At 39.6% G+C, this 15,131-nt stretch overlaps 2 protein-coding genes and 1 pseudogene across 2 annotated transcripts; 1 reads left to right on the top strand and 2 right to left on the bottom strand.

The window, feature by feature from the left end:
* Positions 1-3,401: 3,401 nt before the first annotated feature.
* On the bottom strand, positions 3,402-4,790 carry LOC106325690 (uncharacterized protein C12orf45 homolog). The gene has a single exon (XM_013763750.1). The coding sequence runs from the start codon at positions 4,686-4,688 to the stop codon at positions 4,176-4,178; it is 513 nt and encodes a 170-aa protein (XP_013619204.1). The 5' UTR covers positions 4,689-4,790; the 3' UTR covers positions 3,402-4,175.
* Positions 4,791-5,381: 591 nt separating this feature from the next.
* Positions 5,382-10,355, top strand: LOC106327295 (SCY1-like protein 2). The gene is made up of 14 exons (XM_013765418.1): positions 5,382-5,873; positions 6,018-6,122; positions 6,205-6,312; positions 6,420-6,602; positions 6,732-6,858; positions 6,941-7,002; positions 7,112-7,198; positions 7,288-7,374; positions 7,687-7,800; positions 8,218-8,346; positions 8,501-8,563; positions 8,708-8,869; positions 8,977-9,095; positions 9,187-10,355. The coding sequence occupies exons 1-14, from the start codon at positions 5,382-5,384 to the stop codon at positions 10,034-10,036; spliced, it is 2,688 nt and encodes an 895-aa protein (XP_013620872.1). The 3' UTR covers positions 10,037-10,355.
* Positions 10,356-11,356: 1,001 nt separating this feature from the next.
* LOC106323668 overlaps positions 11,357-15,131 on the bottom strand; it is a 9,437-nt pseudogene continuing 5,662 nt past the window's right edge.

Here is a 15,131-nt window from a genome sequence, read left to right as displayed (position 1 = left end):
AAAAAAATTGTGAAGAATTTCCACTAATTGTTATCATCAAATTTATAATCTTTATTTCAATTTAGTCAATGCTAAATTAAAGCAAAAAGATCAAAAGAAGACTAAGAAAATAAGAAGCATGTTTGCGATGAATTGTTATTTAATTATAATTCAAGTGTTTTACAAATCAGGACTATTTTATTACTGTAAAAAATATGCTAATAGTTATTAGCAAAAAAAATAACTTATGATTTTCATACGTTGTTATAAAATATATACATATTTACATGTTTCTATTTTTTGATCGGTTTTATTTGTTTTATTCGGTTTTATCGGTTATATACCGAACCATATCCAAATCCTACGGTTTTTTAAAAATCATATCCATTCGGTTTGTATGGTATATACCAAATCCAAACCATATTATCTATTTCGGTTTGGTTCGGTTCGGTACGGTTCGGTTTTGCCATATTGAACAGCACTATTAAGGATGTAATAAACCCAACATGTTTTAACCCACATTTGTCTGAAGCCCATCATCATCGAGAAGCAGTCCCGTGAGAAAGCCAGCGTCCGTACTCCGTACACTCTTTGATCGTCCGTATCTGCGAAATGAGCGCCGAGTCTTTTGAAATTGGGAAGCGAATCCACTCACTCTTCGTTGGAGTTGTTGAAGGATACTCTGGAGCCTAGATCGGCATTGCCTGGGATCAAGACGGCAACGGGAAACACAACTGTTCCGCTAACGGCCGTTCATAGGCCTCTGCCTCCTTTGCTCCTTTACAGAATCTTAAACCATATCTAACCCAACCCTATTTCCCCTCTATATTTTCCACTACAAAACGAAGCAAGCTGGACTTGTTCCTCTTTCGGTATGTTTTTCAAGCTTCCTTATATGCTATATGGAAGGAACGCAATGGCAGAAGGTTTGGAGAAGATCATTAGCCTGCATCAGGGTTTATAAAACTCATTGATAAACAGGTTCGAAACCGCATTTCCAGCATGGATCATCGGCCCAACTCAGTTTACCAAGGGGCCATGGGAACATGGTTCTCTTTTAGATAATTAATCTCTGTAAATCTGTAATGTAAAACTTTTGTTTTCCTCAAACAAGCAATTTCGGTTCTAAACTGTATTTTTTTGGTTGAATTAATTTAACATTCTTTAAAAAAAAAGTGGATTTGCTCAAATGATATACCTTTATAATAGAGTTACATGAAAATATATAGGTATGTTAATTTTTTATTTTATCTTTAGAGTGAAATGATAACATTATTCTATATTTCTTTCTATAATAGTGTAACTCTATTTTAGAGAAATATATAAAGGAAAACATGAGTTGCATTAGAGATACGAAATTAGAAAAAAAAATCTGAACCTCTCTCCTCTCTCCGTTCTCTCTCCAAAAACCTTTCACGGAGGTGACATTGAGAGAGGTTCATGATTACGCCGGTTCCTTCTCCGGCTCTGACTCCCGGTGATCGAGCTTCGACTCTGGTAAGCGGCGGCTTCTTCAGCGACGACTTGGCCGGCTTCTCTTCCAGCAGGCGATGGCTCCTTCAGTGTTGCTTGGCTGGCTCCGCCTCCGGCGTCACACCTTTCCTTCCGATTCAGTTGAGTTTCGATCTTCATCGGAATGGCCCTTCCTTCCCCTGTTATGGGTTTGGTCCATCTTCGGTCTTATCAGAATCAATAAAGATGATCTGTTGTGGATTAGGATTTTCTGATGACCTAGATCGATTTCCTTCAACTAAATCACCTTCATCTTTGATGTGATGGCAATCGCCCTTTTCTGCTTGTGTCGTTGTTAGATGTGTCGTCCGTGCATCCTGTTCTGGTATGTTCCGGTGGATACCGATTTGACTTCCGACGACGACTTCAATGGCGGTGTAAGGAGCTGACGTAATCCTCTCTCGGCGCGTGTCTCTTCTTCGTTTTTGTGAGTACACGTGGTGTCGATCAGGATCAGTTGTTGGGCTCTCTTGTTGGGCTTTCTCGGCTGGGCTTTTGTTTTGCCCCTTTAGTTCTTTGTTTATCTTGTTCTTCTAATGAGCCTTTTGTAAATTTGGCATTTGTTAATAAAATACCAGTGAAAAAAAAAAGAGTTGCATTAGAGATGCTTTTAGCTGTGGTATCATTGTTCAAGCATTGGAGCTTTAACACCGAACGATTCTTTCTCTACCTATAACTGTTCAAATGATAACATAATTTTATATTGCTCTTTCTTGTTGTTGTTAGAGGAAATGTATGTTATGTCTGCAAAGAACAAACGTGTTTCGAATCAGATTTTGGGAGGGTACAAGATCCAGGATAAGTTAAGTCGATTTGAGGAGCTTAACAATGCTTCTCTTCCTTATCTTGGTGTTATCTCTCTTGGAGTTTCATCTGACTTGGGATTAGTACTACCCAGTAAGAACACTCGTCTCTCATGCTCAATACATTTAGATGGACATTTTTTAACATTGCTTGTTTCATTTGCTTCCTCTGTTCCAGATTTGAAGCTGCTGGACTTAACTGGAAACTTGATTTCTGTATGGGAGGTACTATTCTGTGACATTGCTATAAAATAATGTGATAGACACCACTATATATGATCTCTATCAAGATGTTAGTTTATTGAAGAATACTAACAAAACTCCTACTACGGTAATTCGAGAAAACACTCCTCGTTTATTAAAAGAAACGACAACTCCTTTCTTGATCTCTAATGGATGATCTTTATTGAAATCAAATCATCAATACTATTAAAACAGGATCATGACCTACTAATAAATGTTGTGTCCAACTAATTATTTTATAACTGCATATAAATAATTATCTTAATAAATACTTCAATCAATATATATTTCATTACATTTCTTACTGCTTTTTAATACTATCATCGACTTTATTTCCACAAAAGGTGGAATCCACTTCTCTGGAAGTTATTATATATGGCACCAATTATGATTTGAAATAAAGATAAAATATATACATTAAGAAGTTGTTTAAATATGGCGACAGTTTAATGTTAATGGAAAGGTGAAGGTTAACTAAAGTTATTATATATGACAACAATTTGATGTTTTTACTATTAAGATTATCTACGGGTTATTTTATGAAACATACAAAATGATTATCAAATACAAAATATCGCAACAAATTTCGAATTTAAGTATATTTATGTGTTTATTAGTAATAATTAAAAAAAATTAACACAAATATGATTACAAAAAAATACAAATATCATTACAAAAAAATATAAATATGAAAATTAAAATTTTAAAAATAAAGTAAAAGAAAAAATATACCCGCCTTGGTAAGCAAGTATTACATAAAGAAAGTTATGGAAATAACGAAACTAACAATAGGCAAAAGTGAAAGTAAATATTCTAAAAGATGTTCTTTTACTACAGATTATGATTGATCATTTGTTTCTGGCTTTCAGGAAATGGGTGCTCTTTGACTTTGTGAACAGTTACCAGCCCTTACCACCCTTAACTTGTCTTGCAAATATGTTCAACATATTGGCTACCTTTAGTTGCTCTTTAATATCTGAATATATATATCGGTTTATGCTCAGGTCAGAGCTCGTGAGAAGATGGAGTCTGAAATCCGGTAAACCGTCAACTCTTCTTGGTCAATCTTATAGTTTGATTGCAGCGGCAGGACTTTGATTTGTATGATTTTGGACGATCTCAGGTATGTCCCGTATGGTGATGTCAAAGTTGAATGACAAGCCTGAGGAGATTGAGCTGCTCCACCAGGACCACCCTAGGTACATTTTGCAAAACTATATATCTTCTTCAGTCTAATCTTTCACAACCAAAATAGTATTATGTTGGTTTCCGAATCCTGTTTTCTTCTATTCATGCAAGTTTCTACCAGAAAAAAAAGTAGATGTAATAGAGTCTCCCCTGCTTGAGATTACAGGTTTAAAGAAACTTGATGTTGAAAGAGCATCAGCTGAGAACCCCCTCCCGAAAGAATATAGCGTCTGGACTTATCTGTATGTCTATACAAAACGTGTCTTATCTATGGTTAATTGATTCTATAGAAGCTATGGTTACTACATGTGCAGCCATTACTCTCAAATGCGTTGGTCCATCGATGGGGGAAAAGCCTCCATTGACAGACAAGTTACCAGGCAGTATCACGGTTATAACTAATCATAATTGCCAAGTGTTTCTTTTTCGACAAAACACAACTGATGAATCTCAAGAGAGCTCAACGATCTTGGTTCCTTTTCTGCTACTTTCTTCACCTGAAGAGCACATCTTATCATCATCATCTTCGTCGTGGTCACCATCACTCTCATCGCTGCTTGAATCTCCTCCACTTCTGTTAGCCACACCATTACCGGCAATAGCTGCTTCAGCCGCACTGACTGCTTCAGGTGTGTTGAGATCAGCAACACCGAGCATCAAATCCATCTCGATCACTTGAGATTCGTTCCCCGTAAGTGCTTCGATATCAAAAGCCTCAGAGTTTCCTTCCTCTGTTTCTTGCTCCAACTTTTTGTTAGCTTCCGCCATGATCCCCAGAAAGCCTTTAACTTTGTCGAGAAACTCGCTTTTGGGAACTGGAGCTGTCGTTGGCTTCGATGGAGGAGCCTCCCTCTTCTTCTCCTTACGGATCAAAAGTGCTGAATCAATAGCAGAGGAGGAAGAAGAAGACGGATTCTTGTGTTCCAATTCAAGTAAGTCTCTGCAATTTCCCTTCCCTTCCATGATGTTCGAAGCTTTGGAGAAGAAGAGAAGTGTACCTAGAAAAAGAGTTTGCGTCGGTGGAGCTTGATGTCGCCTGTGAAATCGCCGCTATTAGCTTTAGGGTTTTGGTACTCGCAGTCGCGGCTTTATCTTTTATAGCAATGTTTATTAAAAAATTAAAAGGAAAAATCTTATAACAGTAAAATTTTTTAACTTTTATTTTAAAAGGACAAAATGGGAACATCGACGGGTCAGACTTTGGCTTTACCGGTTGATAGCCGGAGCTCCGATCATCGTCCTCCTCTATTGGGAGATGATGACAAGTCAAGTGTATCTCGTATCTCTTTTTTGGGAGATTTGAATCGGTTTCACCATTTCAAAGATTCTTGCTGCTCCTGTAACTACTGATAACCGCCGACAATAATAAGGTTACTTCCATCTCAAGTTATGGACAAGGACTGGTTTAGCAAATAAATAAAAATATTAAAAACGAGTGAGAGAAGAAAGAAATATAAAAAAGACTATTGCTGTTTGTTGCAATTAAGGAAAATAAAAATCAATCAGACGAGGAGGTGGGGTGGGGAGGAGGAAGAAGACGATCTGATCTTCGATCCAGACTTCTGCTTCAATCCTCCATCGTCTTCCTCCTCGATCCCAACTAGATCTCTCCTCTGCAACAACATTCACGGAGAAACTGTCAAAATCCGTTAGAAAATGTCGATCAACATGAAAACCTTCACCGAAGCTCTGGCCAGAACCGCCGCCGTGATCGAGAAGACGGTTCACACCACAGTCCAGGAAGTCACGGGACCCAAGCCTCTCCAGGACTACGAGCTCCTCCACCAGATCGGCTCCGCCGGCCCCGGCCTCACCTGGAAGCTCTACGCAGCCAAGGCGCGCGACGCCACGCGATCGCAGCAGTACCCGACGGTCTGCGTGTGGATGCTTGACAAGCGCGCTTTATCAGAGGCTCGTCTCCGAGCGGGGCTGTCTAAGGCGGCGGAAGACGCGTTTCTTGATCTGATCCGTGGGGATGCGGGGAAGCTGGTGAGGTTGAGGCATCCAGGTGTGGTGCACGTGGTGCAGGCGCTCGATGAGAACAAGAATGCTATGGCTTTGGTTACTGAACCGCTCTTTGCCTCCGTGGCTAACGCGCTTGGGAATGTGGAGAATGTGGCTGATGTGCCCAAAGATCTCAAGTCAATGGTGAGCTTTCTTGTCCTCTCTTAGTATATATCCGTTCTTGTTGTGTAGAAACTCGCGAATCAAACTCAGAAGAAAGCTAGAAAACTTATCCGTTCTCTTAGTAATGCTGATTTGTTTTGTTTATTATTTGCTATGATTGTGTAGGAGATGAGCTTGTTAGAGGTGAAGCATGGTCTGCTCCAGATTTCTGAGACACTGAACTTTCTCCACAGTAACGCTCAACTCATCCATCGAGCCATATCTCCCGAGGTTAAATTTTCAATTTTTTACTTGCTTTCTAAGTTGTATGTATATGTTTAGTTAACATGTGGATTTTGTAACTTCCTTGCAGAATGTTCTCATTACTTCAGCTGGTTCCTGGAAGCTTGCCGGGTTTGGCTTTGCTATTTCGACAGCACAAGCTGGGAATTTAGATAACATGCAGTCATTCCACTATTCTGTGAGTTTAAACTTTTAAGTGTTACTAGACTTCTGTAGTTATACTTCCTGTATTAAAATGTACAAGCGAGATATGATGATGCTTGTCTTTTGATATGGACCGTGCAGGAGTATGATGTCGAGGATTCAATACTACCGGTCCAGCCATCCCTAAATTACACTGCACCTGAACTGGTGCGCAGTAAAAGTCCTTCAGCTGGAGTTTCGTCAGACATTTTCAGTTTTGGATGTCTTGCCTATCATTTGGTTGCGACGAAACCCTTGTTGGATTGCAATAACAATGTCAAGATGGTAACCCTCAAAACCCTAGTTTTGACCTTGAGATATATGCTGCCTGCGCCATTTTCTCTCATGCTTTATATATTGGAAGTAGTTTTAGTTTCCTGTGGTTGATGATCGTTATCTCGAAATTTCTTGCAGTATCTGAACACGTTGAACTATATAACAAATGAATCATTCTCATCTATACCTTCGGACTTGGTATCTGATTTGCAAAGAATGCTATCAATGAACGAAACCTTTAGACCAACAGCACTAGATTTCACAGGTAAGAAGGCATAATCTTGATGAGGTTTCCTGATTTCTTCAGCTTCTTACTTACATCTTTTCCTTGAACTCTCACTCTGCAGGATCTAGTTTTTTCCGAAGCGACGCTAGGTTACGTGCCCTACGTTTCCTTGACCATATGCTTGTACGTGTATTCACTTTCAATCTTTGTTTCGACTGGCTGTACGTAGATGATGAAAAATTGTATCTCCACATCTGATAACCTTTTTGGAACACACTTGCTTCCTTTTCAGGAAAGAGACAACATGCAGAAGTCCGAGTTCTTAAAAGCATTATCAGATATGTGGAAGGATTTTGATTCTCGTGTACTACGGTATAAGGTTGTCACTTTACTGACTTATTTTGCTGACTTGATAGAAAAATATTTGATTCAACAACTAAGCGAAGCAGAGTTTGTCATGCATTGCAGGTGCTTCCACCTCTTTGTGCTGAACTTCGGAATTTGGTTTTGCAACCAATTATCTTGCCAATGGTTCTAACTATAGCACAGTCTCAGGTAGATTTAAATTCGACAATCATAGGTCCATGTGTTTCTTGACTACATTAATGTTGATTTATAGGTCTCAGTGGTTTCTACATAAAACCAGCTTCCCTTAATACTTACTCTTGTATCCGAGAAAAGGTTCTCCTAAAATTGTCTAGTTGTAACAAATGGTGAACGTTGTCGGATAATTCATTGTTATTTCTCAACCTGTAACTTTGTACAAAAATTCGAAGTTTCCTTAGCTATGGTCTTTCATCATACATCTGCCAGCAGTGGTGTTTGACTAGATAATAAAATGTACCAACCTGATAATTACATTTGCAGGATAGGAATGACTTTGAGTTGATAACACTTCCCGCTCTTGTTCCTGTTCTGAGCACTGCTTCAGGAGATACATTACTGTTGCTTGTAAAGCATGCAGAGCTTATTACTAACAAGGTAAAGTTGTTCCATGTGTATTCCTCACCGCATTATGTTTTTCTTATCCTGCACATGTATATTTCTGCTTAAGTTCTTCTGATTGAATACTGTAGAAACTATAATCAGTGTAAAAGATTTCTGTGTAAAGTATGGATCCCCATGACAGATGTACTAGCACTGTAAATGGTTGCATTGAAACTCTTGATATAGTCTTTGTTCTGTCATACATGGCCTCAATTTCTCTAGTTAGACACATATATTTTTGGATGGTCTTTTAATTATGGTGTTCTGGTTGAAATGTTCCATATTGATGTTAGATTGGCTGCATGTTTCTGCATACCTGATTGTATATATGCATTGAAATCACTATTTTTTTTTTCTATTGCATACAGGGTAAGATCCTTGCGTGGCTTATACTTTTGTGTAATTTTTCAGACTGATAGCGAGCATCTTGTATCACATGTTCTCCCTTTGCTTCTCCGAGCCTACAATGATAACGATGTCCGCATACAGGAGGAAGTTCTTAAAAGATCCACATCTGTCGCTAAGCAACTCGATGGTCAGGTGATGCTCAATACTTTCTTCTTATGTTCAATTATAAGCATCTTTCTGTCCAGAAGGGTAGATTCAGTTTCAAGTTGTGGCGTGCACAGAATTAGCGTCACAAACGTTTAGGCTTTTTGTTATTGTATCTTTCTAATTCTCTCTTGTTTTGCAGATTGTGAAACAAGCTATTTTGCCTCGCGTTCATGGCCTAGCTCTCAAAACTACAGTTGCTGCGGTATGTTATTCACTTGTTTAATCATCTCAGCCTGGTTTTCTTTAATATCAGTGTTCTTCAATAGCTAAAAATAAGAAAGAGAAAACTTAGTAAGCACATTCTATCATCCTCTGAGAAATTGATTGGAGTGTACTTGTTGCACAGGTCAGAGTAAATGCTTTGCTATGCTTAGCAGAGCTGGTTCAAACGCTTGATAAACCCGCTGTTATCGAAATTCTGCAAACAATTCAGCGGTGCACTGCTGTTGATCGTTCTGCACCTACCCTTATGTGTTCCCTTGCTGTCGCAAACGCAATTCTGAAACAGGTAGGAATCATGCTCAAGCTTCACCTTAATCTTTGAAATTTGAACCTCTTGACTTCCCTCTTCTCTATCTGCGTTAGCATCACTCTTTCTGTGTCATTGTTGTCTAGTATGGAGTTGAATTCACAGCGGAACATGTGCTTACGCTGATGATGCCACTTCTCACTGCCCAACAACTTAACGTCCAGCAATTTGCCAAATATATGCTATTTGTCAAGGATATTCTCAGGTATGCAGTACGTTAGGAATAGTGTTCACGTCCTTACCATTGCACATAGTGTTGTTGTCTTACTATTACCTGCTTGTGTTTTTTTAAACAGAAAAATAGAGGAGAAAAGAGGAGTTACAGTGAATGATTCTGGAACACCAGAGGTGAAGCCGCATTCTGTTGCCAATGGAGTCCAGTTACAATCATCAAGCCAAACACCAGAGAAGGTTGCTTCTGCAGCGAAGAGCAGTCCAGCTTGGGATGACGATTGGGGTTCTCCGAGCAAAGATTCTGCTGTGAGAAACTCCCAACACGTCACAAACAATCAGTTTAACAAATCCTCAAACCAGTCACAGCCATCGACCACGTCTACTTTTCCAAACAAGGCAACAGCGCCAACCACATGCCCTCCAGTGGACATTGAATGGCCTCCAAGACAATCATCAAGCCTCACTGCTCCAGCAATAGCTGATGAGACACAGCTGAACACAGGAGCATCATCTACTCCGGGTTTTGATGAATTAGATCCTTTTGCTAACTGGCCTCCACGTTCCAACAGCAGCGTTTCTGTTGCTTCTACTGGTCTCAACAATGGCACATCTGGTTTCAGCAACAATTTACCAGCTAGCAATGATAATTGGGCATTCAGTAGTGCCTCATTGTCTTCCCTGAAACCACCTCAGCAAGGGAGTTCTGCAAGTAATCTGGATCCAATAAACTCTTTCGGGTTACCTAAACAGAGCCAAGGAATGTCATCATTCAACAGTGGTTCGTACAATAACCAAAAGCCAGCAGACATCAGCTCCATATTCGGTTCAAGCAAAACCGGGCAGCCTGCTATGAAACTCGCTCCACCACCTTCGACAGCGATGGGAAGAGGAAGGGGAAGAGGTAGAGGTGGAGCCGGCTCCTCTACGGCAAAGTCCAATGGTTCACAACCATCTTTACTGGATCTACTATGACCAAAGACTCTGGTCGAGGGTCCTTGTTTGATCGTTTGGTGAAGAGAAGCATATACAGATGGAGATTGCACGTTGTGCTTTGTGATATAAGAGAACTTTTTAGAACATGGAGATGTTATGTATACATTTTTCGGGATTAGTCCTTCCACGTATGAACTTTACTCTTCAGGTTTTCAAGTTGTTTCCGTCTCTCTCTATAATTGTGTAAGTTTTGTTCTGTTTATTTTCTTGCTTCATTGGGTCATACGGCTGTTCTCGCTATTTTCATGTATGCGGGTTTTCTTTTCTGGCAGTTAAATATACAAAAGAGTCCGATATACGGAAGGAATATCTATTTTTCTTTTAGAAATCTAAATCGTTGTGGGCAAGATTAGTATGATTGACGTGTGGAGGGGAAGCTAGTGTGAATAGAGAAGAAAAAACAGGTCCACTGAAACACAACTAGATATAGGAAGTTTTGTATTTAAGAGAAGAAGACTTTTCACTGGGCTGGGTAGACGAGATTTATATGCACTGTCAAATACCAACAAAGGGGTTTATTACAAAACCATTATATAAAATTACATACAAACACAAACAAGTCTTTTTGGAGTACAAACAGAGAGAAGACGTTGGGCAACATATGCTTAACAAATGCTTATTAGTGAGACTTCAAGAGATGAGACTAACGAACAGTTATAGTGACTGAGTTTGATTCGACCAAGCTTTTCAGTGAACCACTCATGATTATGTGAAATAAAGATATAACCGATCACTAATCCACAAAATACACCAGGTCCATAGGCTATTAATTGCAGCAGCTACCAGTGGAATATTGGTTCTTTTGACACTGAAAATTCCTTGGTTTGTTGTGATGTTAGGACTCCCACGATATTTGGATTCTCCACCGATTTCTTCGAGACCGTAGAGGTAGAGGTTGCACCGTTGCACTGTCACATCTATCTCGAAGCCCAGTTGTTTACACTTCACAGTCATCTTTAATGGGCCTATTTTGACCAAGGCTCTAATTGTGACCACTCAAGGTTGGTGTTTGGTCGTGTAGTCAAGACTGGGATTGTGACCAAGGCTTCTTCCACCATATCAACTTCACTACAACTTCAGGTTTTCAAGTGGTTTCTATCTTTCTCAAATTGTGTAAATTTTGTTGTTTTCCACTTTCCACTTTCCACCAATATTATCTTGTTTTTATAGCTGCTATGCTATTTTCATGTATATGGTTTTTTTTTTTTAACAGTTGCTGGATCCTTCATAAATATAAAGTTCATAAATATTTTAAATTCAGTATAAACACGAAGAAGAAGACGTTGGACAACATACACTTTAAAAATGCTTATAGCAACTGCAACAGATGAGATTAACGACTACTTTATGGTGTTTTTCTTGAACCAACTTGTTATGATAGTATGAAGTGAGGATATGTCCGATCACCAATCCACAAAACACACCAGGTCCGTAGGCTATTGCAGCTGCTACCCAGCTGAACAATTGTTCCTCCGGCTCTGACAGTTGCTCAGGTTGCTGTGATATAGGAAGTGAGCTTTGGATCTTTCCACAGATTTCTTCGAGGCCGAAAAGTCTATGGTTGTCGGCGACTTCACCAAGATCTTGAGGGATTTGACCTGACAGCTTATTATGCGATAAGTCTAGTGTCTCCAGCTTTGTCAGATTTCCCAAGGATCGTGGGATCCAACAAGACTTCAGAACCATTGATTTTTCGGCAAACAAAATTTATGGCCAAATCCCTGAAACAAAATAAAAGACAGAATCGTTGATGATATCTGTCATGTAGGGGTCTTCTTCTTCCCTCAAAATGGTCATTCCACGCCAGCTGGTAAGGTGGGAGAGTTCCAGTGAAGTCATTATGTGAAATATCAATGACTCTTAAAACTCTGAAATCCAACGAACACATGGTGATGATGCCACCTCCCATAGAACTCATTTGATCTGAGGATGAGAACAGTAATGACGGAAGCGATCCCAACCATGTTGGAAACACATCCTTGATTTTGTTGCTTTCCATATTCACAAGTTGCAAAGCTTTGCAGTTGATCAAAGACTTTGGAAGATTTCCCTCAAGTTGGAAGAGGTCCACTGAAACTGTTGTTGCGGAGAATCAAGTCATTAAGAGAAACAATGGAATTCTTCAAGCATGGAGGAATGAAGCCGTTGAAGAGATTGTTGGACAAATCTAAGAACCGTAACCCTTTAGTATTGCAAATCTAATGAGGGAGTGGTCCTTGAAATGAGTTTGAATTCAGATCCAACGCTTCAATAAGTGTTTGGTTTTCAAAGCTGCTGAAAAAGTTGTTAGAAAGTGTCACCGTTGTCAATCTCCATAAGCAAGCTGGTACTTGGCCTTCCAAGTTGTTGTCGCCAAGATTAAGATCATGGAGATTGACTAACTTTGATATGGATCTAGGGATTGGTCCACTAAAATTGTTTTCACAAAGACTTATATCTCCAAGGTTGAGAAATTTAGATATGGATTCTGGGACTAAACCTATGAATATGTTACTAGCAAGGGATAGAATTTCTAGCGTAGGAGATGATGATGTATTCACAAACTCTATAGGTCCTATGAATTGGTTATCATCCAAATTAACAACTTGCAACGAGGGAATTGTAAACAAGCATTTAGGAAAAAACCCGAGAATGAGTTTGCTATTGAGCTTAACGATTGTATAAGAAGCTTAATAAAGTATAACTAGCTTTATTAATCTTAAGAAAAATATCTCAAAACCTTAATCTCTCACACACAATCTCTAAACTCACAAGTTCATGCCACATCTCAGCATCTTCTTATATAGAGATCTAAAGTTCCTAAACTCATTAGGACTTCCTAACCTAAACATAACTCGAGTAGGATTAGTTTAACTTGGTTCCCAAGTTAACTTCGAGATTATCTCTAACATTATCCCCCTTAAACTTGAAGTTAACATTTTTCAATTCTTGAACTCCAACAAGATCTCTCATCTCTTTAAACTTGATTCTTCCAAGTGCTTTAGTCAGAATATCCGCTTTCTGTTCGCTGCCCGGAATGGTGTTGAACGTCCACTTGATTGTTCTCTACACATTCTCTAATGAAGTGATAGCATTTATGAATGTGTTTGCTTCGCCCATGGATGACATGATTCTTTGTGAGTGCTATTGCAGACTTGTTATCGAGTCTGATCACCACTCTCTTGCACGGTTCTCCAGTGACCTCTTCTAAGAGCTCTTGAAGCCAAATAGCTTGCTTGGCAGCCTCAGTTGCAGCCATAAATTCTGCCTCGCATGAAGATAGAGCTACTGTCTCTTGTTTTTGAGAGCACCAAGAGATCGGACACTCATTCAAATAAAATATGAGACCGGTCGTTGATCTTCCATCATCTTCATCAATATTGTGGCTCGAATCGCTGTAACCATTTAACTCTGTTCTTGTATTCCTCTTGAAGACAAGACCAAGCGAGAGTGTACCTTTAAGATATCTCAGGACCAGTTTAAGAGCAGCACCATGTGAGGTCTTTGGATCATGCATATATCTACTCAACATTCCCACGCAAAACGCAATATCAGGTCGTGTATGCAGCAAATATCTCAGGCATCCAATAGATTTTCTGAACTCGGTCGCGTCAATGCTCTGTTCTTCCTCTGCTCGCGAAAGCTTAAGTCCGAACTCCATGGAGCATGCACGTCATTACAATCTCCCATACCTGTCTCACTTAAGATCTTGCCTGCGTACCTCTCTTGCTTCAATATGATTCCTTGCTCGTCTTGAGTGACTTCAATACCTAGGTCATAGGTCAAAAGGCCAAGATCACTCATCTCGAAGTTAGATGACATCTCTTTCTTAAACTCGAGAATTGAGTGAACATCAGAACCGGTAACAAGCAGATCGTCGACATACACTGCCACCATAAGTACTGCAGCCTTCACTTGTCTTCAGTATAAGGAAGGCTCTTTTGAGCACTTTACAAACTTTAGACCTTCAAGAACCTGATTTAGCTTCTCGTTCCAAGCTCTCGGAGCTTGTCTCAAACCATACAAAGCTTTGTTCAGTTTATAGACCTTGTCCTCGCTCCCTTTCATTTCAAAACCTTCTGGTTGCTTTACGTACACGTCCTCCTTTAGGTCACCATGGAGAAAGGCGGTCTTTACGTCTAGATGGTGGATTTGCCATCCGTTTGATGCTGCAAGAGCAATGATGAATCTCACAGTCTCAATACGTGCAACAGGAGCAAAGACTTCTTCAAAATCAATCCCATGTCTTTGTATGTAGCCTTTAGCGACTAGTCTTGATTTGTATTTGTTGATGCTTCCGTCTGCATTGCACTTAATTTTAAAAATCCACTTCAAACCTATTGGTTTAGCTCCCTTTGGCAACTCAGCAAGACTCCACGTTCCATTCTTGACAATGGACTCTATTTCATCTTTGCAAGCATCACGCCATACCTCCTCTTCCATGGCTTCTGCGAAATCCCATGGTTCCTCATTCAACAAGAGAAGAAGCCGTTCTCCTTCTTCTTCAGCAAGGTAAATATAATCTTCTAAGTACGATGGTTTCTTGGTGATTCTTGTTGACCTTCTCAGTTGTGTTTCTTCTTCACCTGCGTCTTCTTCCGGAGTCTCAGTTTCAAGGTTCTGATTAGGATCCTCGCCTGTATCAGCTTCTTCTTTGTCAATAATGGTATCTTCTATACCCTGATTTCCATATTCCCCAAGTGTAACGTCGAACATTCCCGGCTTCTCTTGTGGATCGCTCCACTTCCATCTTTTACTTTCGTCAAATACAACATCTCTGCTCACTACGATCCTTCTGCTTACGGGATCAAGCATATTGTATGCTTTCGAGCCGGGTTCGGTTCCAAGATGCACAAGAGCTCGTGATCTGCCGTCTAACTTTCTCACGTAAGGCGCCACTGTTTTAGTGTAACCAATGCAACCAAATATCTTTAAATGTTTCACATTCGGTTTTCTTCCTTTTCGAACTTTGTACGGAGTCTGGGAGATCAAAGTCTTTGTTGCTACACGATTTATCAAGTAGGTAGTGTGATAACCCGCCCTTCGGGATTAAAAAAAAAAAAAAAAAAAAAAAAAAAAAAAAAAAAAAAAAAAA

This window comes from Brassica oleracea, chromosome C2 (assembly GCF_000695525.1).
Source record: "Brassica oleracea var. oleracea cultivar TO1000 chromosome C2, BOL, whole genome shotgun sequence".
Taxonomy (NCBI): domain Eukaryota; kingdom Viridiplantae; phylum Streptophyta; class Magnoliopsida; order Brassicales; family Brassicaceae; genus Brassica; species Brassica oleracea.
This window is presented reverse-complemented; position numbering and strand designations above follow the sequence as displayed.

Coding starts and splice junctions, on each gene's coding strand:
- LOC106325690 (XM_013763750.1), bottom strand. CDS start 4,688: ATGGAAGGGAAGGGAAATTGCAGAGACTTACTTGAATTGGAACACAAG.
- LOC106327295 (XM_013765418.1), top strand. CDS start 5,382: ATGTCGATCAACATGAAAACCTTCACCGAAGCTCTGGCCAGAACCGCC. Junction 5,874..6,017: donor CCAAAGATCTCAAGTCAATG/GTGAGCTTTCTT, acceptor ATGATTGTGTAG/GAGATGAGCTTGTTAGAGGT. Junction 9,096..9,186: donor TTTGTCAAGGATATTCTCAG/GTATGCAGTACG, acceptor TTTTTTAAACAG/AAAAATAGAGGAGAAAAGAG.